General features: G+C 53.0%; 2 protein-coding genes across 3 annotated transcripts in view; one reads left to right on the top strand and one right to left on the bottom strand.

Moving 5' to 3' along the window:
• The window catches only part of CUNH19orf44 (chromosome unknown C19orf44 homolog), a 23,056-nt gene extending 12,307 nt beyond the window's left edge, over nt 1–10,749 (top strand). The window contains 6 exon segments of the mRNA XM_050128430.1: nt 982–1,077; nt 2,054–2,220; nt 4,811–4,879; nt 4,882–4,897; nt 9,581–9,678; nt 9,832–10,749. Coding sequence (XP_049984387.1) covers nt 982–1,077; nt 2,054–2,220; nt 4,811–4,879; nt 4,882–4,897; nt 9,581–9,678; nt 9,832–9,846 — 461 coding nt within the window. The 3' untranslated portion in view covers nt 9,847–10,749.
• On the bottom strand, nt 5,287–19,423 carry Cherp (calcium homeostasis endoplasmic reticulum protein). 2 transcript variants are annotated; one of them, XM_050128428.1, is made up of 18 exons: nt 19,268–19,423; nt 18,819–18,992; nt 15,613–15,797; nt 14,823–14,960; nt 14,601–14,752; nt 13,075–13,219; nt 12,899–12,988; nt 12,510–12,762; nt 10,777–10,952; nt 8,853–9,288; nt 7,924–8,162; nt 7,643–7,776; nt 7,217–7,303; nt 6,986–7,129; nt 6,794–6,910; nt 6,520–6,614; nt 6,234–6,419; nt 5,287–6,157 (listed from the first exon to the last, which is right to left on the bottom strand). In XM_050128428.1, the coding sequence occupies exons 1-18, from the start codon at nt 19,290–19,292 to the stop codon at nt 6,117–6,119; spliced, it is 2,817 nt and encodes a 938-aa protein (XP_049984385.1). In that variant the 5' UTR covers nt 19,293–19,423; the 3' UTR covers nt 5,287–6,116. The 2 variants fall into 2 exon arrangements, with proteins under 2 accessions (XP_049984385.1, XP_049984386.1); XM_050128429.1 differs by having other exon boundaries at nt 13,075–13,186.

Below are 19,423 nucleotides of genomic sequence, written 5' to 3'. Positions count from 1 at the left end.
CCTTTCCAGCTGTGGTCTCAGGCTTCTTTCCTCACCAGCATTGCTCTGGACCTTTTCTCTAGTCAGCTGCAGGCAGGGGCTGCACTGTTCACACCTCCCCCTCTTATGGGGAAGGCTGCAGTTCTCTTGATGGTTTTGACTTTGGGGATTCACTGTATATTAGCCTCGCTTGACCTTGTTGTCGCAGTGGGGGGGGGGGCTAGATGTTCTTCAGTGGGGAAAGAGCATTGGCGGTCAATGGAGGCCATTGGAAGGCACTAAGCCCCCTCGTTCCACATATGCCTTTCAGGGTTGTTTGTGTTTTTGAGACAAGGGTCTCCTTTAAACTAGGCTGGCTTCAGATTGGACAGTAGCTGAGGATGACCGTGAGCTTGGTCTCCTGCCTCAGCTTTCTGAGTGCTAGGTGACAGGCCAGTGCCACCACTCGTGGCATGGGGATGATGATGATCATCAGGGGGTGATGGACTTAGGGCTTTGTGGAAGGCGGATGAGCTTTCTGAGAACTGAGGCACAGCCCAGCCTGCCTTTGGAGAAAACCTGAATTAGCTTTTAAAGTCCACAGTGCAGACTGGGAAGATGCTCAGTGGCCTGGTGCTGGTCTTGCAAACATGAGGATTAAGGCCTAGAACTCCAAAACCAAATGTAAATGCCACCTGTCATCCCAGCCCCAGAAGGCCCAGAATAAAGTGGACATGCACGGGGGATTCCTGATGGCAGCATCAGTCTGCACATGCACACACAGGAAAAGTAGACGAAAACAAAGATGCTTGTTCATGTGTGGTTCTGGATGCCAAGAGGATGAGGCAGGAGATTTCTGGTGCCCAGAAGCTCAAAGCAAACCTGGGTACCACGGTGTCCAGACCCGTTTCCAATCAACCAGTAAGCAATCCAGGAGACGGAGGGGCAACTGCAGCTTAGTTCATTGTCATTGTGCTAGAGTCATTGCACCGCACTCAGCAGCCCATCTTTGTCTTGCGCCAGCTGGTAGCATGGCGGCCATTGGCCCCACCCTCGGAGGCGCCTACGTGGACCCAGCACCCATCGCCAGTCACGTTGTCAGTGCGGACGCTATAGAAGGTAACAGACAGCTGGGACCTCGCTCCTTCCCTACAGTGCCCCGCCATTCCTGCAGCACAGGCAGTACTCGCTAAAGGTGACTTTGGGGAGTCCCTGGGGGAGGGTGCTGCAGCAGCTGACAAGGTGGTGTTGAACAGCCTGAGGGTGGCTAGAACCTCTTTCTGTCTTTGGTGAAGGGACACCTAGGTTTAACCAACCCCAGGAGTCTAGGAGTCATGGGCTGGTGGTCAGCTATCAGAGAAGCCTTGAGTCTGTCCCAGCCCTGCCAGGCGGCCACTATTAGGTCATTTTTGCCTATCTCCAGTTTCGTTCTCTTTTAAGGTCCCTACTTTGGCGATCCTAAGCCTGTAATCAAAGCTACTTAGGTAGCGGAGGCAGGGGAATCACTTGAATGCAGGAGTTTATAGTGAAGCCTCCCCCCACACACACCAGACAGGGTCTCACTGTGTAGCCCAGGCTGTTCTGGAACTCACTTCATAGACCAGGCTGGTCTCGAACTTGCTGAGATCCACCAAGCCTCTGTCTCTTGAGTGCTGGAATTAAAGATTAAGTGCCACTAACACCCAGTGAAACCTCAACTCTTAAAAAACAACAACAACAACAACAAAACTCAAAAAGCCCAACATTTTATGTCTTTGAGGGTGGACTGGGGGTAGGGGTGGGAGGCTTTCTGGGCATACATAGCCCAAGCTGGCTTGGAGCACCAGATCCTAGCGCCTCATATGCCTCTGCTGAGATGACAGACATGTGACACCATGCCCAGCTAAAGATTTTTCTTGACCTTAAGTGGAGCTCATGTATGTTGTTGTGTGTGGTTAATATAGAACAGAGACTCAGGAAGAGCTTCATGGCTGTGAGGGCAGACTGGCCAGAAAACAGCAGGTCTGCAGGAATCTGGACTCTGAGGGGGAGGAGGTGTGGGCGGCACAGGTGGCACTGGAGAGACACTGAGCAACATGGGCTGTGCTGGTTGCAGCCCTGACGGCCTACAGCCCTGCAGTGCTGGTGCTGAATGACATGTTGAAGCAGCAGCTGAGCCTGACGCAGCAATTCATCGAGGCCAGTCGCCATCTGCACGTGTCCCTCCTGCAGTCCCTGGACGGGGAAACATTTCACTACCACACCCTGGAGGAAACCAGAGAGGTAACTGGTCATAGCCCGGGTGGGCTAGCAATGGGACTGGGGTGCCTGTCCCCTCAGGCTGGACTCCACTCTGGACACCATGTTAGGGATGGGTACTGTGCCCTTCCAGACCAAACAGGCTGCAGCTGCTTGTTTCTTGGACTAACACTGGAGAGCACCCTCCCCACTCTTTCCTTCCTTTTTTCAATTATTTTTTCCATGATATTTATTGAGTTCTACATTTTTCTCAGCTCCCCTCACTGCCTCTCCCCTTTCCTTCAACCCTTCCCCAAGGTCCCCATGCTCCCAATTTACTTAGGAGATCTTATCTTTTTATACTTTCTACTTCCCATGTAGATTATATCTATGTCTCTCTTAGGGTCCTCATTGTTTTCTAGGTTCTCTGGGATTGTGGTTTGTAGGCTGGCTTTCTTTATGTTTAAAAACCACCTATGAGTGAGTACATGTGATAATTGTCTTCATGTGTCTGGATTACCTCTCTCAAAATAATGTTTTCTAGTTCCATCCATTTTCCTGCAAAATTCAAGCTGTCGTTATTTTTTTCTGCTGTGTAGTACTCCATTGTGTAAATGTACCATGTTTTCCTTATCCATTCTTCAGTCGAGGGGCATTTAGGTTGTTTCCAGGTTCTGGCTATGACAAACAAAGCTGCTATGAACATAGCTGAGCACATGTCCTTGTGGCACAATTGAGCATCCTTTGGATATATACCCAAAAGTGGTATTTTTGGGTCTTGAGGAAGGTTGTTTCCTAATTTTCTGAGAAATCTCCACATTGATATTCAAAGGGTTTGTACCAGCTTGCATTCCCACCATCAATGTAGAATTGTTCCCTTTTCCCCACAACCTCTCCAGCATAAGTTGTCATTAGTGTTTTTGATCTTGGCCATTCTTTCAGGTGTAAGATGGAATCTCAGAGTTGTTTTGATTTGCATTTCTTTGATGACTGAGGATATTAAACATTTCCTTAAGTGTCTTTCAGCCATTCTAGATTCCTCTGTTGAGAGTTCTCTGTTTAGGTTTATACTCCTTTTTTTTTTTTTTATTGGATTATGTGTTCTTTTGGTGTCCAATTTCTTGAGTTCTTTGTATATTTTGGAGATCAGACTTCTGTCTGATGTGAGGTTAGTGAAGATCTTTTCCCATTCTGTAGGCTGTCGTTTTGTCTTGTTGACCATGTCCTTTGCTTTACAGAAGCTTTTCAGTTTCAGGAGGTCCCATTTATTAATTGTTTCTCTCAATGTCTGTGCTGCTGGGGTTCTATTTAGGAAGTGGTTCCCTGTGCCAATGTGTTCAAGTGTACTTTCTCTTCTATAAGGTTCAGTGTGGCTGACTTTCTGTTGAGGTCTTTGATCTATTTGGACTTGAGTTTTGTGCATGGTGATAGATATGGGTCTATTTCCATTCTTCTGCATGTTGAAATCCAATTATGCCAGCACTTGTTAAATATGCTTTCCTTTTTGATATTTTTTGCTTCCTTGTCAAAAATCAGGTGTTTGAAGATGTGTGGATTAATATCTGGGTCTTCTCTTCGGTTCCATTGGTCCTCCTGTCTGTTCTTATGCCAATACTGGGCTGTTTTCAGTACTGTAGCTTTGTAGTAGAGTTTGAAGTCAGGGTTGTGATGCCTCCAGAATGTCTTTTATTGTACAAGATTGTTTTTGGCTATCTTGGGCTTTTTGCTTTTCCATACAAAGTTGAGTGTTGTTCTTTCAAGGTCTATGAAGAATTTGCTGGGATTTTGATTTTCCTTCCCTTTTTAATGATGGGTTTCTTTTTGTAGCTCTGGATGTTCTGGAACTCACTCTGTAAACCAGGCTGGCCTTGAACTCGAGATCCACCTACCTCTGTCTTTTGAGTTGGGATTAAAGGTGTGTGCCACCACTCAGCTGACCCTCTTCTTTTTAAATGCATTTTGCTGCATATATGTATATGTATACATGTGCCTTAGGATCTCAGAAGAGGACATTAAATCCCCTAGAGGTAGAATTACAGGCAGTTGTGAATCTGTGTGGGTGCTGGGAACCAAACCCAGGTCCTCTGCAAAAAGCAGCCAGTGCTTCCAGCCAGAGCCATCTGCTCAGCTTTCATTCTGGATCCAGGGTCTGTCTCTAGGCTGACCTCAGGTAAATGACAAGCCTTCTGCCTCATCCTCGCTCCAAAGTGCTGTGATGGCAGGCATACACCACCATACCCACCCAGCTCCTTTCATTCAGAGGACAACTGACAGGAGTCTCCGTCCATGTGGGTCCTGGGGATTGAGGTCAGATTATCAGGAAGTACCTTTACCCCACTTAGCTATCTTGTAGGCTCCACATTATTTTTGATGGGTCTTGCTGTATAGCCCAGGCTTGACCTAGAACTTTACATTCCCCCACCCTGGCCTCCCAAATACTAGGATTACAGGTGTGTGCCACCACCACACCCAGCTCACAGTGAGTCCTCAGACTGCTACTTCCCAGCCTGACCACGTCACCCAGAACCCAGCGTGGCTCTTCACTCTAGAACATCTTGAATGTTGCACCTTGGGGCAGTCCGCCTCCCAGGCTAAGGGCCCAGCCATATTTTATTTACCATTCTGTGTCCTACAGTACATTAGGTGTCACAGGCCTGCACCCTTGACCATGGAGGCTGCCCTTCAGGAGGCAAAGGAGGAGCTTCACTTCAAGTCCCAGTAGGTGAGGCTTACCTGGGTACCTCTATCCATCTCATTCATGTGGGGGCAGGTAAGGCTGGGGATCTCCTGCTTAATCTCAGCTCAGTAACAACCATACATGGATTCTAAGCCTCCACTTGCCCAGCTTGTGGCTCTATGGGTACGTCATAAGGACAGCTGAGGACCTGCCACAGGCACTCAAAGCAGAAAGGAGCCACAAGTCAATGCGGCAGACTGCACATGCCAGATGTCTGGATCATCCAAGAGAGAAGCAGCTGCCCCTTGGGGAATATTCCACGCCAGGAGCTGAGACAGGTCTTCTGAGCATAGTGTCCAACACAGCTGGCATCCACTTCGGAGCAGCCTGCACAATGCCCGTGTGCATATCTCACCCACAGGTGGACAAACTGATCTTTTACAAAAGGCTTTATTTGAAGGCAAAACAGTAAAATCCACAATCAGTGGTTAACAGCACATGTGTCTGCTTGTTTGTCCCGAGTCAGACACGTCTGCACATGTCACAGCTATGGGAAATCTAAAACAAAAATCAAGTGTCTTATGTGGTGCTGAGAAGTTGTATAGGGCTCTGCATTTTATTGAAAAGAACATTTCAAAAGTCTGTACAAACAACTGGCACCAGGCTGCTGCAGCCCCAGGAGCGCCCGGGCCTCCTCCCTCCCCCTCTGGGAATGGCTGGGGCACACAAATCAAACAGCACAGGAAATGCTGCCTGGCTGGTGTCCCGCACTTCATGGCACCCATGCTCTGGGGTGCTCCTCGCTGGTGTTGGGCTCCCCAGACGGGAGCTGCAGGCCAAGGCTGTGCTGGGTGGAGGGACTCTGGAGGCCATCTTTTCCTGACCCCGTCTCCTCGGAAGCTGTGTCCAGCTGATAGCAAACAGCTAACATTTGAGGACAGGGATAAAATGCAGCTAAACGACGAAGGGAGGAGTAGGGTTCCCGACCCCACACATGAGGAGTCAGCCTTTGCTCTTTTCTAACACAAAACCAGGTGGAACCAAAATGAAATTCCTTGTGACCTTTCCCAGCTGCGGGTGCAGTGCGGGTCTCACTACCTGGCTCTGGGCTGTGTATCACTGGGGGTGGGGGTGGGGTGGTCTTGGTTTTGAGCTTTGCTATCCTGGCACTGAGAGGCTGAGGTATCTGCAGCACCTCCTCCAGGACACGGGCAAGCCAAGCTGGTGCCCCTTCCACACTGCGCAGCGCCACCCGAGGCCTGTGTTAATCTTCCTTCTCTTCCTTTCTCGCCCCAAACGTGGAGACTGTGTGAGAACAGGGCCGTCACTCCACCTCTCCAGCAGGACTATGCCCGCCCTGCCCACCCACACCATTACTCACACTCATCGCGGGCCTTCATGCGGGCGATGAAGGAATAGCTCTTGTTGCGGCGGTAATTCTCATAAGGGTCATCCAGGGCCACGCCCACGCCCTTGTACTGGTCCCACTTATCCCGGACATCGCCGCCCTTAATGGGGTCCTGGATGCCCTGCTCCTTTGCACCAAGGCCACCAGATCCGCTCCAACCTTGAGGGAGCAAAGAAGGTGCACATGGCAAGGCTGTGTGTGACCACTGAACCCCCAGCAGGGTCCCATGCAGGAAGCTGGCACTGACCCAGGTACTCACCCATCTTCACCAGCATCTGATGGCCTTTGTTCTCTTCTCCAAGCCTTGAGTCCGGTATGGGAGGTGCTGAATTAGAACCTAGACCAGCTGCGGAGCTGGAATGAAGAGAGCCATGTGGTAAGCTGATAAACTCTATAAACGGGACTCAGAGCACCTAGAGCAGCCATTTAAGCATGGTAGGAAAGGGCCCGTGGGCTGGCCCAGTTGGTCTAAGTGATGCCACCTGCCCTTTAGCAATAGGGGTGCCTCTGAATACCCCACACCAACGGCTTACGGTGGGGTGGGGCTCCTGGACCTGGAGCGTCGCCGCCTCCCTGGAGAGTATGACTTGGACCTGGATCTGGACCTGGAGCGTGAGCGGCTTCTGGAAGAGCGTGACCGGCTGCGACTTCTGTGGGGACAGTGGGACAATGGAGGGCTGGTAGGAGCAGTGTACATGGGCTTCTCAATGCCCCCACATGCCTACCTGGACCTGGAGCGTGAGGAGGAGCGGGAGCGGGAGCGGGATCGTGAGCGTGAGGAGGAGCGCGAAGACTTCGAAGAGCGTGAGCTGGAGCGAGATGATGAACGGCCTCGGCTCTTGGACCTGCTGCGTGATCTGGAGGGGCCGCTGCAGGAGAAATGCCATAGTGAGGATGGCCAGTTAGGGCACCACACACCACGGCATGACACACACCATGACACCCACCCAGATCACCTGTTCCTTTTCTCCTGGCCCTTGCGCCGCCTTGCCCGCATCTTGGCTCGGAAGAACTCATAGAGGCCGTTCTGCTCCCAGCCCTCACTGTAAGTAAGACAAGGCTCCCATGAGAGACCTGGGATGGCCTCCAAGGGCCATAATGGCCAGGGAGGAAGCTAACCAGGAGGCAGCTAGGACTCTGCTATGTGTTTAGACCTCCTTCCCACTGGAAGGACCTGGTAGGCAGCCGAATCCCAGGGGACCTCATAAACTTGCTGTTCTTAAATTAATGGCTGCTGGGCCAACATTGGACAGCACAACGCCTGTACTCCATGCCCAGCATCCGAGACCAATGCACAGAATGTCTGGAGGAACCAGCTCCTCACCTGCAAGTTGGACTAGGAGGGCAGGGGCTCAACCAGGCCTGAGGCCCAGCCTCCCTACCTGTTCCTGGGCCTGTCATGGGAGGGTGGGCTATAGAAGGCTTCCACAGCTGCGAGCAGCCTCTCGCTGGGTGGCATAGGGGGTGGCAGGCGGATGTCTTTGGGGTCCAGAGGCTTGTACTCGTGGTCCTCCAGCTGTAGGAGAACATGCTATTGCCTGTGCCCTGCAGAGTCCTCCCTGGTCACCCAGTAGAAGACAGCGGCAAGGCAGGAACCCAGCCCAACATCAGCACGCCCTTCCTTTCACCATACACTACCACCTACCACCCTGTCCAGTATCACCTTCACAAGGGGAGCCATTAACCCCGCTGGAAGATCGAAGTAGGGTACATTGGGGACCAGGCTGGGGTCATCATGGTTGATGTGAGGTGGGCCTTGTCGTCGCATGTGGGGGGGCTGGCCATTGAAGCCGTGGGGAGGAGGGCCAAAGTCAGGGTGCTGGGGCCCGGCCCAGGGCGGATGCTCATTGATCCCAGGGTGTGGCATGCGGTGGCCAGGGTGGTGGTGAGGAGGTCCCATCTCTGCAAAACAAAACATTGTCTCCAGCTTGCTCTGTAGCCAAGTGGAGTGAGAAGGCCAATAAGGAGGCCTAGAACTCTCACAGATGTGGGTGCAACTAAGGGGATTCAAGTGACAAGACTGAAGGACCACACCACTGCACCCAGGGGCAGCAAGCTGAACTTCCACCTCCTCCCTGGGGATGTGCTGAGGTCTTTCTCTGCCAGGACTCAAGACAGCTGAGCCAGCAGCTGCCCTTGAAGCGTAACGTTATGGCTACTCTGCTGGACTCCACTCCAACTGCCTGAGGTCCTCTGAAGAGAACAGGGAGGACACATGCAGAGGGAAGCCTTCCTGAGGCCAGCCCTGAGGACCCTGAGTAGGGTGTGGATTTCTACCACTGAGGCACACTCTCTTGTCTATGCCTTCTGTGTCCAGCTCAGGCTGACATAGCAACCACAAGAAACAAGAAGACACAGGTACAGCTTCAGATGGGCGAACAGCCAGGAAGGACAGCAAGGCAAGAGCAGGAATACGGTGCTGGAAGTACAGACAGAAAAGTCCAACTGGCCTGTGCGTGTGGGTGCAGGGTGGAGGCCACCCTTGTCTGCCCATTCCATACGCATCCTATACCTGTCACTTCCACAATACTGACAGCCAGGCATACCTGGGACACCCCAACAGGCCTTCCTTACATTGCCCTACCCACTCACCTGCAGGAAAGTCTCCTTGGGGATAGTCGAAGCGATGAGGGTAGGGTGGCCGCTCAAAAGGGTGACGAGGGGGGAAGTCATCCTGCATGAAGCGGGGTGGGAAGCGGTTGAAGTTGTGGGGGTGTGGAGGCTGGTTGAACTGTGGGTGCTGCTGGTGGGGTGGGAAGGGCCCACGGAAGTGGGGAGGCCGCTGCATCCGGAAAGGTGGCTCACGCTGGGCACCACCCCAGGGTGGTGGCTCATGCTGATTGTTCCATGGTCCTTCAAACTGGTTATTCCAATTGGGATCTGGCTGGTTGTTCCAGGGAGCATCTCGTTGCCCATTCCAGCCAGGGTCCCCACGCTGCTCGCCCCACATGCCCTCATGGCTGTTGTTCCAGGGTGGGCAGTGAGGTGGTCCACCTTGGTGGTGTGGGTATGGAGGCTGCTCCGGAGGCTGCAAAACACAGACATGAGATCAAGGTCTGTAGTTATCTCTCTCTCCTAGGTCCCCACTGGGGCTGCAACCTCACATCTAAAGCAAGCAGGACCAAATGTGTCTCCCTCAGGCCCAACAGGCACCAGATCCCTAGTGGGACACATCAGGGGTATATCCTGTACCACGCCACAAAACATACCAACAAATTGGGCCATGTGCCTTAAACCACCCCACTCTATAGCAAGAGACCCTCTCATCCAGAACACTGCCTGAGGTCAGCCCAGACACCTGTCCTTGTTTCTTTCTCCAGGACAACAGCTGCCTTTCTTAGGTTGGTACAGTAGAGACCACAACAGGTCCCCCCCAGCACTCCCAAGGCTTGGCAGCAAGCTACACGATCCATGCCAGGTAAGTAGGGTGCTCTCTCCTCTGGCTTCCAAGAGAAGCAGAAGGCTGAATTGTCAAATAGCAGGAATAATTTCTTTTTGTTTTGTTTTCTTTTTTCTTTCTGTTTTGAGACGAATCCAATAGCAGGAATAATTTCTTTTTCTTTTGAGACAGGGTTTCTCTGTGTAGCTAGCTTAGGAGCCTGTCCTGGAACTCACAGAGGCGTGTGCCGCCACTGCCTGGTGCAGGATGAGAAGGTCTTTTTTACTGGGGGAAGAGGGGTATGGGTGGCGCTCCACTCCAGTTCCAGGATAGCTTGGAACTCAATCCTCCTGCCTCAGCCTTCCAAAGACTGCAATTACAAGCCTGGTTCTATCCCCCACTTCTAGGGATAGAATCCAGTACCTTGCCATCTACATGGGCTGCTAACGCCTGTAACCTCCAGATTTGGTGGTGGACTGCCATACTGGCTGGTAAGCCTCAGTGGACCAGCCCTCCATCCCACAGATCATACTGAGCCTACGCAAAGCCTGTCACATACCTCCCTCAAAGGTTCCCATGTGCCCACCCAGCAGGCTCACAGCCCACACTGGGACGTGGGTACTGTTGACAGGGATGTGCATCTCTTGTCAAGTAAACCTGAAGGTGAGGGGTGAGGCTCAGATCTGAGACCTGTAGTTCTCAGCCCAGAGCCACATCCCTGGCACCCGTAAGTGTTCTCTACAGTGGCATGGCCATGTCCCATTGATGGGAAAGTACGCTAGCCGCTCCAGTCAATCTCACCTAGCAAATTACGGGGCTGGTCATGTCCCATGTAATCTCTGCTCTGTTCTGAGTCACCCAGAGTCCTGGCACTGCAGGCAGCACCTGCAGCCTCTGGGGAAGCTCACCACTTCTGATCTTCCTTCTATCCTTCCTGATAGACCTAAAAGCTGCACTAGTAAGGACAGGCCAAAGAGGACCCTGAGTGGCCCAAACAATGGTGGTACGGGGCGTCTACTCAGGGTCCACTGTCCCTGGGCTGTTATGGCCGCCCCCTGCCTACTGCCCCACGGGACCCTACTAGGAGCACACAGAGCAGGCCTTTAACTGTCACACACGTCTCAACAGATGACGTACCTGCTGTTGACCCCAAGGAGCAACAGGGTGAGGCTGATCAAACCAAGGGGGCTTGTTCGGCGGGATCTGCTCATGAGGGCCAGGACCCCGAGGGCCAGCAGCTGCAGGATCCTGAACACCTGCCGAGGCATCGTACTCTGAAGAACCAGGCATCTGGATGGGAGGCTTGTTGTCTTCTAAACACAGGTGACAGTCAGTTAGGAGTGGCCAGTCAGTAGGAGGAAGGACTGTTGAGCCTACACCCCCAACCCAACCCAGGACAGGACTGAATTGTGTTCCTCAAGTCACTGAAAGCCACTGCTGCCAATGTCACCACCACAGTCCTCTAGGGATACAAGCGTGGACATTCTCGATGCTCACGACATGTCACGTCTACAAGTTGTCATATCCCTCCACATCCCCCCAAGGATTTCTCAGTTTCTCTGTGTAGCCTTGGCTGTCCTGGAACTCAGAGATCCACCTGCCCCTACCCCGAGTGCTGGGATTAAAGATAGGCACCACTACTGCCCAGCTCAAAGTATTTTTAGTGAACTCATCTCATGGTAGTTAGAGGGCAACTCTTGGCAGCAGCTGCCATCCTGTGGATCCTAGGGATCAAACTGAAGTCATCAGATGCCTGCAAGTGCTTCTACCCACTGAGTCGCCTTACTGGTCTCTACCTCAGTTTTGGAGACAGAACTGAACTCCAGGAATCTGCCTGTCTCTGCCTTCCCAGCACTGAGCTGACACACACACTACTCTACCCAGCTTTCTCTCTGTTTTTTTGTTTTTGTATTTTTTTTCTTCCCTGAGACAAGGTTTCTCTGTAGCTTTGGTATCTGTCCTGGAACTAGCTCTGTAGACCAGGCTGGCCTCAAACTCACAGAGATCCGCCTGCCTCTGCCTCCCGAATGTTGGGATTAAAGGCGTGCACCTTGATTGCCCATCTTACACCTGACTTTTAAAATGAGGCCCTTGTGATTGCATGGCAAGTACTCGCTGGTCTAAAACTTAAAATCTTCTTGCCTCAGCTTCCTGAGTACTCATTTCAGACCTTACCCAAGTTTCTTCGTAAGTGGTCCTTACACACATACACTACAAACACGAGATCAGACGTGTGTTGTTGTGTGTTTAGGATTGGGCTACACACGTGCTGAGCTCACCCAGCCCTGGACCACACCTTGAACAGTGTACCAAGTGTGGATTAATACACTAGCTTGCCTCCTCTTTTCTACTCTGGGGGCCATGCTGAGCAGACACTGCTGGCCTAGTCTGGGCACATAAGCAGATTACTCTTGGCCCAGCAGTGGGCAGGCTGTGGAGCAGATGGCCAGGGGACCAGGGGAATAAATAACGTTTAGGGCATTCAGGTTTGTTTTTTTGGTTTAGTCGTCGTCATTGTCCATGTCCGTGTCCCCCCCCCCCCCCCCCCCCCCCCCCCCCCCCCCCCCCNAGGTTATTATGTAACATATTTGTACATTAAAGATGAAACAACCATCTACTGAGGAGACTCTTACTCTGCTGCTTTTGTTAAAGCAAGCAACCACCTGAGGTGTAGTATACCCCCCCCCCCCCCCCAGACAGGGCTTCTCTGTAACTTTGGAACCTATCGTGGAACTCACTCTCTGGACCAGGCTGGCCTCAAACTCATAGAGATCTGCCTGCCTCTGCCTCCTAAGTGCTGGGATTAAAGACATGTGCCACCATTGTCTGGCCAAGGCATTCAGTTGTAAGAGGTGGAGGGAACTGCATACCTGGCTGGGTAGTTGGTGGGATGGTGGGAGCAGGTGCTGGGGTTGGGGGAGGTGCTGCTGGTGGGGGTGTGGCCTTCACTTCTGCTTCCATCTGAGGCAGCTGAATCTGTGGCTGTGGCTGTGGCTGCTGCTGCTGCTGCTGGGCCAGGCTGCTGACAAACTCTTCATGCTGTGTCTTGAGGCTCTGGATTTGCTGCTGGAAAGCCAGCTGCACAGGCTGCACCACTGAGGAGTACTCGTTGATGAGAGTAGCCTGGTGGAGAAAACACCACCATTCAAGATACCACTCTGGGACCCAATAGCTAAAAGGTGCAGCCAGATTCAGTGATGAAAACATCCACAGTTTAAGACTTTGTAGTGATGGGTAGCCCCTGCTGTGTGGCGCTCACCTGGTACTGACCAAGTCCCAGGGCGGGGCTCTGTAGCTGCTGAATGATGGAGTCATCAAAGTAGCCATTCTTCTCCCAGAGCTGTAGGAGCTGGTGCAGAGGAAGACTCGTGAGGCAGAGGCCATGCCACTCAGCCCAGATGCTCACCCACCCACCCAGCCCTAGCAGCCTCATACCCGGGCAATCTTCTGCTGCTTATCCTCCTCCACAGCCAGGAAGCTAGTGCAGTAGATAGGCACCACCACCTTCTGCAGGGCAGCCAGCAGCTCCCGGGCCTGCTTGCGCTGGCTGTGAGGGAGAGACCTTCCGCGCGTCAGGGCCCTGGGGCGGGACCCGGCCACGCGCCCGTTACCATGCGGCTGCAGCCACAGCCCCCTCTCCTCGGGAAAGCCCCCAACCACACAGTACCACCTACAATGCAGGTGCCTTGTCTTGGGAGACAAGCGAGCGTGCACCCCAGGGCTATTCAGAACATGGCCTTCACTATCAGAAGGGCCCACCAGAGTGCTTGTATATGTGCAAAGGGTGCAGTGGGGCTGCTGTGGTCAGGACCTAGTTACCACTGTGCCTAAGCAGGTTCAACAACCCGCTCAGCAGGGATTCCCCAGCCCCATAGGGCCACTGAGGAGGCTTCTTGGAGCCTAACCACCCACAAAGGTTATGGTCAGCCCCGGCCGGGCACAGCATTTGCATGCCATGTGCCAAGACCCTGGGTTTTGTGCCCCGTGCCACTGAGAGGGGACAAAGAGGAAGAAACAGCCCAGGAAGGCCCCTCCAGCTGTGCAGTATGGCGAATCCAGGCCTCTTGTGTGACAGTGGCTCAGCAACCATATGCCGACCCAGGAAAGATGCAGACAGAGACTAGCAGCTTCAGCTCCCACAGCTGAGGTCACAGGGCAGCAAGGACTGGCAGGAACTGGGTAACGAAAAGCATTGCAGGCCAGACTTCTGTGTGAGTCCAGGTGAAGAGTATAGCAGGGAGTGGGGGAGAGGCCATCTGAGCAGAGGCTCTGTCCTCAGAGGCAGCAGCAAGCCACTGAGAGAAAAAGGTGCAGTGCAGGAGGGCGTAGGTAGCAGAGCCACTGCTCACTTCCCAGCAGGACAGACATGGAGATGAGGCAGGGAGCAGGCCAGCTTCTCCTGCTCTCCTAGGAGTCATGCACACTTAGCAGGTGTCCTGGTTGTCACGGCCATGCTGAAAGGCAGGGAGGCAGTCAGCTTAGCTGACTGTCAGCATGTAATACTAGCATGGAACTCCTGCACCTGCCTCTGGCCAGAGTTCTGGGTTCTGGTTTCCTCCATCAACTTCACCCGGTAGCCATGCAGAGACACACCTCCCAGGCCCTAAGAGGCTGGAGCCATAGCACAAAGGAGAAGTCTGATAGCCAGAGAGTCATCAAAAGCAGCCCCCAGGATATATCTGAACAGAGGTGAGGCAGGGTCCACACAGTGTAGTAGCCATGTGTCTGGCTGTGAGGAGCAGTGGTAGGGAGGGAGGACAGCAGCCTAAAGCAGACACATGATGGCTGCGGAAGTAGAAAGGAGGCAGCAGAACCCAAGGCCTGCCTTCTGAGGTGCCAGACACTGTCCTGGGAGGGGATGCAGTGGACAGTGTGTGTGTGTGGCAGGGGTGGTCTGGTGAACTGGGAGGGAGACCCGTAATTACAGGTGTGGACTATGGCCCGAGGGATCGTGTACTCACCAGTGGTGCAGCACATCATTGATCAGATAGATGAGGTGCAGCCGCAGCTCGAAATGTGCTCCATCGGCAGTGATGCGGTTGCGCAGGTGCCCTGCCATCAGCTCGCAGTGTGGTGGGGACTTGGCATTGCTGAACATCCAGTTCTTCCCAGCCTGAGAGTCAGGCCAGGGTGAGTGGGTGGTCAGGCAGGTGACGGCACCCCCACCCCACACTGAGCCTCACCGAGATGGCATCCTTAGTGCAGGTGTCAATGATGGGCTGTAGCAGGTTGTCAAACTCGCTCATGTCCAACTGTGTCTCTTCCAGCAGCTTCTGCATCTGCTGCTCCACTGCATGCGCCACAGCTGCAGTCACTTGCTCCTGGGAAGGCCATAGGGACAGGTGGTGTCAACAGGGGCTCTAGCAGACACACTGGTATCTGTCTTTAGCATATGCCAAATCCTGTGACGGTAGGCACCACAGTAGGCAGAACAGGCCTCAGCTAACAGGAAAATGAAGTGAGGGAGGTAGGAATGAGGGCTAACATGTGGTAGGCACCTGTGATCCTAGTCCTTGGGAGGCTGAGGCAGGAAGACTGTGATTCTAGGACAGCTTGGGGAGATGCTGTCTCAAAAGCAAAGCAAAGCAAACCAAACCAGAACCCAAACCACAAATGCTAAGTATGGGCCATCAAGCCAGTTAAGACTAAGAGGCCAGTTCTAGTGTCCAGTCTATGATGGGTAGCAAACACACATGCTTGGTGTGTGACAAGGACAAGCAAGGAAACACCAAGTGGGGCTAGTACCCAGGTCCTCATATCACTCCTTTCATTTCTGATTCTCCTCCCTAGAGAACTTGGCAATAGGATCAGCCTAACAGATTGGCCAATGAGGTCCCTCCCTACTCACTCAGCCTGATAGGCACCAAGTCACCAGGTGGTGGCATCCACAAGTCCACCTAGCAACACCTGTGAATGTTCCACAGTCCTACTGGAAGGTGACCCCATGGTCACTAGCCCAAGAAACAGCTGTACCTGACGCAGGGCCAGCAGGTGCTGCTCCTGCTGCTGAAGACTCCACTGGCTCTGCTGGATGAGCTCGTCCATTGATGGGGTGCCCTGGGCCGGAGTGAGGGGTGCCGTGGGAGCTAGCGGAGGTTGTGGCAGAGGGGGCATGGTTGCAGTTGGCTCCAGCTCTGGGGCCTGCTGCTTGCAGATGACTAGGAGGAGAGAGATGGGTCCTGTGAGCCCAGGGCCAGCCCCAGGTTCCCTGAGATGCATCAGGTTTGACCAGTATGGAGGAGTTGATGGAAGAGAAGAAAGCTAAATTCACTCTCCAACTCATACAGCCAACCTGCCTGTGCTTTTTTCCCTTGTTGTGCCCGGTCTTCCTGGAGATTATCAAAGCTGCCTTTGTACCACCTCCTCACCACATAGGCTGAATCTGCCCATCTTCCCTTCTTAGCCAGGACTAAGGTACTATGGCCATTGCTGGAGATGTGGTATCTATCCTAGGGGTGTGTTTGTTCCATGTGACTGGTCCCTAAACTCTCCCTTCACTCAAGATATATTCTGAAGGTCTGGCCAGCACACACAGGGATGGACTGTCTCCAAGACCTGCCACACCTCCTGTGGTGATCCTTTCAAACTGCAGGCCTTGGACCAGCATCCAGGATCACCTAGCTTGAACCAACAATAACACACTGGTATGACAGTAAGTGTCTGGACCCATGCTGGCCAGATGAGGGATCAGTATGTCTGGAGAAAAGGGACTTCCCTGCCTGCAGGCAGGATTTTAACAAGATGGCCTGCTTACCCTCTACTTCTGGGCCCTGCCTGATGCCAACAACATGGCCAATCTGTGGGAGCCTCTGAGGCTTATCCAAAAGAAATGAACGTTGAACAAAAACAAAGAAGTTATGGCAAGGGGGCGGGTATCACTTAGGCCTTAGTTGGCCTGGTTTAAGCTGTAAATCCCACACTCCTTTGGGGAGAGCTCCACTCTGGAGGAGCCACTGATGGCCCAGACCTTTACTGGGTTTTCCCTGCGGTCCATCCAGATGAGGGTAGAGATAGCCTCACACTAATCAGCCTCTGCCTGCATCATACCCAGTAAGAACTGTGTCCTGTAGTAGTGTGGCCCTATGCACACAGTAGACAGGGCCCGTGGAGCAGTCTTGCCCAATGGATAATCTACGGGAAAGGCAACAGCCCACAATTCACACTTTTATTGCACTTTGCAAATATAAGGCCATGGTGACGGTGGACTAGAAGTTTTAACCAACAACTCAGCACTAGCCTTCACCACAGTGCTTGCTGAGCGCCATTCTAGACCAGTCCAAGGTTTAGCGATAAAATACTGAGTCAGCCCGCAGCCCTTTCTGAGCTTAATGTCCAGGTGACGCTCATAGCTCCTCAGCAAGCAACTCCTCCCTTACAGTCAAATCCAAACCCTCTTCTGGACTTCCACCACCTACCACCCTCAGCCTGTGCCACCCCGCCCTCAGCTTGTCCAAGACTCTCCCTCCAGTTTGCCCCTGGCTGTCCCTGTCTTGTTCAGTAGATCCTACTATGGCATGGCTCTCGGAAAGCCCTCCTGATCCCAGCCCCAACCTGCCATGGCTTCCATGCATTTTCCTTTTCCAGCCCCAACAAGTGACTGTCCAGATGGAAGTATGGGCAGACTTCCTGTACAGCTCCCAGGCACTATTAAAACTTACCCCCACGTTGCCACCCCTCACCTATCCCCTGGTCTACCTTTGATCCCACCTGCCTCCATGCTTACGCTGACCCCCTTATAAGGGGTGACTATCAATCACCTCTCTCCCCAAATCCAGCCTGTTGTGTTGGAACTCTCTGTGGCTCTCTGTTGCCTTAGGATGGTTATGAACTTGGTGCTCTGGGGCTAAGTGACATCAAACAGCTGACCTCTACCAAGACTAAATAGGAGACAAAACCTTATGACCCACAGACTCCAGCCCACATTGGTATATCAGAACTCTCCATATCAAACCTTCCCTCAGCTCACACTTGTGGCCACTGGTGGCTCCTCTCTGAACATACAGTTTCTTCAAGTTTGTCTGTTTTCTCTAAAAGTCTATAGTTTAAAAGTTTGATATATACAAGTTTTCTATCAACCATCCACAACATAATGCTAGAGCACACCAAAGAAAGTATTTGGCATCAGGACTATGGCTTGGCAGCTGTCACCTTTGAATACCTGTAGCTTTGCAAGGGCAGGCACTCATTCCAACAGCTCACCCAGGCGTTAGAGTTACCCGGTACAATGTTGTCATTCAAAGCTGGGGTATGCTGGCTTGCACTTGTAATCCCAAACACCTGAAAAGCTGGTGCAGGTTTGACTTGAGTTGGAAGCCAGTCTGAGTAACATGCTGCCAGACCAATCTGGGCTACAGTGTGAGACCTCACAGACCAGCTGTGCTTCCTAACTATTTTATTTTTTTCCCAGTTTTCTGAGACTGGGTCTATTCAGTCATGCTAGTACAGGAACTCAATGTGTAGATGGGACTGGCCTCAAACTCAGAGATCCAACTGCCTCTGCCTTCTGAGTGCTGGGATTAAAGGGCTGACCCACCACATCTGGCTCTTAAATTTTATTTTTATTATCATGTGTTTCTTGATGCTCACCTAGTTGGACATTTTAAGATACAGTTAGGCCAGGCAGGGTGGTGCACATATCTTTAATCCCAGAACTCGGAAGGCAGAGATCTCTGAGTTTGAGGCCAGCCTGGTCTACAAAGCTGGCTCCTGGATGGCCAGAGCTGCATAGAGAAACTGTGTCAAAAACCAATTAAAACAAACAGGAAAAAAAAGAAAAGAAAAAACGCTGTAGAAACTAAAGGGGAAACTTTTTTGATCTATGCATCCGAAACGCACAGAAACCTCTGGTCTCAGCCTTTAGAATGGGCTACATAGTTCCTGCCCCAGATACAAGTCCCTGCTTCCCGCCTTCCTGCAGACCGTCAATCCCCTGGGCAAAGACAATCCAGGAACTCCCGACCAGCGCCCGGGAAGAGAGTTTATGACACTTCAATGTATGACTCCTTATGGCACACAGATTCAACAGTCTATCTTGATGCAGGGCCCCAGGAACGACAGAAAGAACAGTCAGAGACACAACCGCCCGGCTTTGCAGACCGCGAAACATGCGACCCCAAAGAAAAAGGCTGCGGCGGGGCCCGGACTGAATGCCGAGGCGGCCGAGGGCCGGGGGGACTCACGCTGCTGCTGCTCCAGAGCCAGCTTGCATTTGTAGTAACTGTAGAACTCGCCTCCAAACAGAAACGAGAATTTCGGGTTGTCCTTCTGTTTCTCCATCGTCATTTTCTCGAACTCGGGCCCGTTGCGAGCCACGAACTGAGCGAGCTTGTCGATGACATTTCGAAGCTCCTGGTCTGCAGGACGGAGGAAAAGGCGTCAATGGGGGCAGCTCGAACCCGGGGATCGGGCAGGGGTCCTCTGGGGCGGGCCGCAGCGAGGCGGCGGTGTACGGGTCCTGAATAGGGCCAAGCGCGCGCGCTGGAATGCGGGGACCCACGGGAGAGGCCGCGGGAGGAGCGGCGAGGCCGTAGCGCGCTTCGTCTCCGAGCCGGGAACTTGGAGAGGCACGACCAGCCGGCAGGGGCACGCGGGGAGAACCTAACGATCTCCGCTCAGGGATGGACCTCACCGTCCGGCGGCAGCGGCATCTCCATGGCTGCAGCCGCTGGGAACGACCTCCGGCGCCTCACGATCGCCCACCAGCACCGGCCGCAGAAGCCGGCCGGAAGTGGCGCAAAGGGAGCCGTTTACGACGGTCTCGCGGGCCGCTTTGGCGCGCCATTTA

The sequence above is a fragment of the Alexandromys fortis genome, unplaced genomic scaffold (genome assembly GCF_014885135.2).
Source record: "Alexandromys fortis isolate MF-2015 unplaced genomic scaffold, M_Fortis_MF-2015_v1.1 scaffold_296, whole genome shotgun sequence".
In the NCBI taxonomy this organism is placed as follows: Eukaryota; Metazoa; Chordata; class Mammalia; order Rodentia; family Cricetidae; genus Alexandromys; species Alexandromys fortis.
The sequence above is the reverse complement of the archived record's forward strand: the minus strand, read 5'-3'. Positions and strand labels throughout refer to the sequence as shown.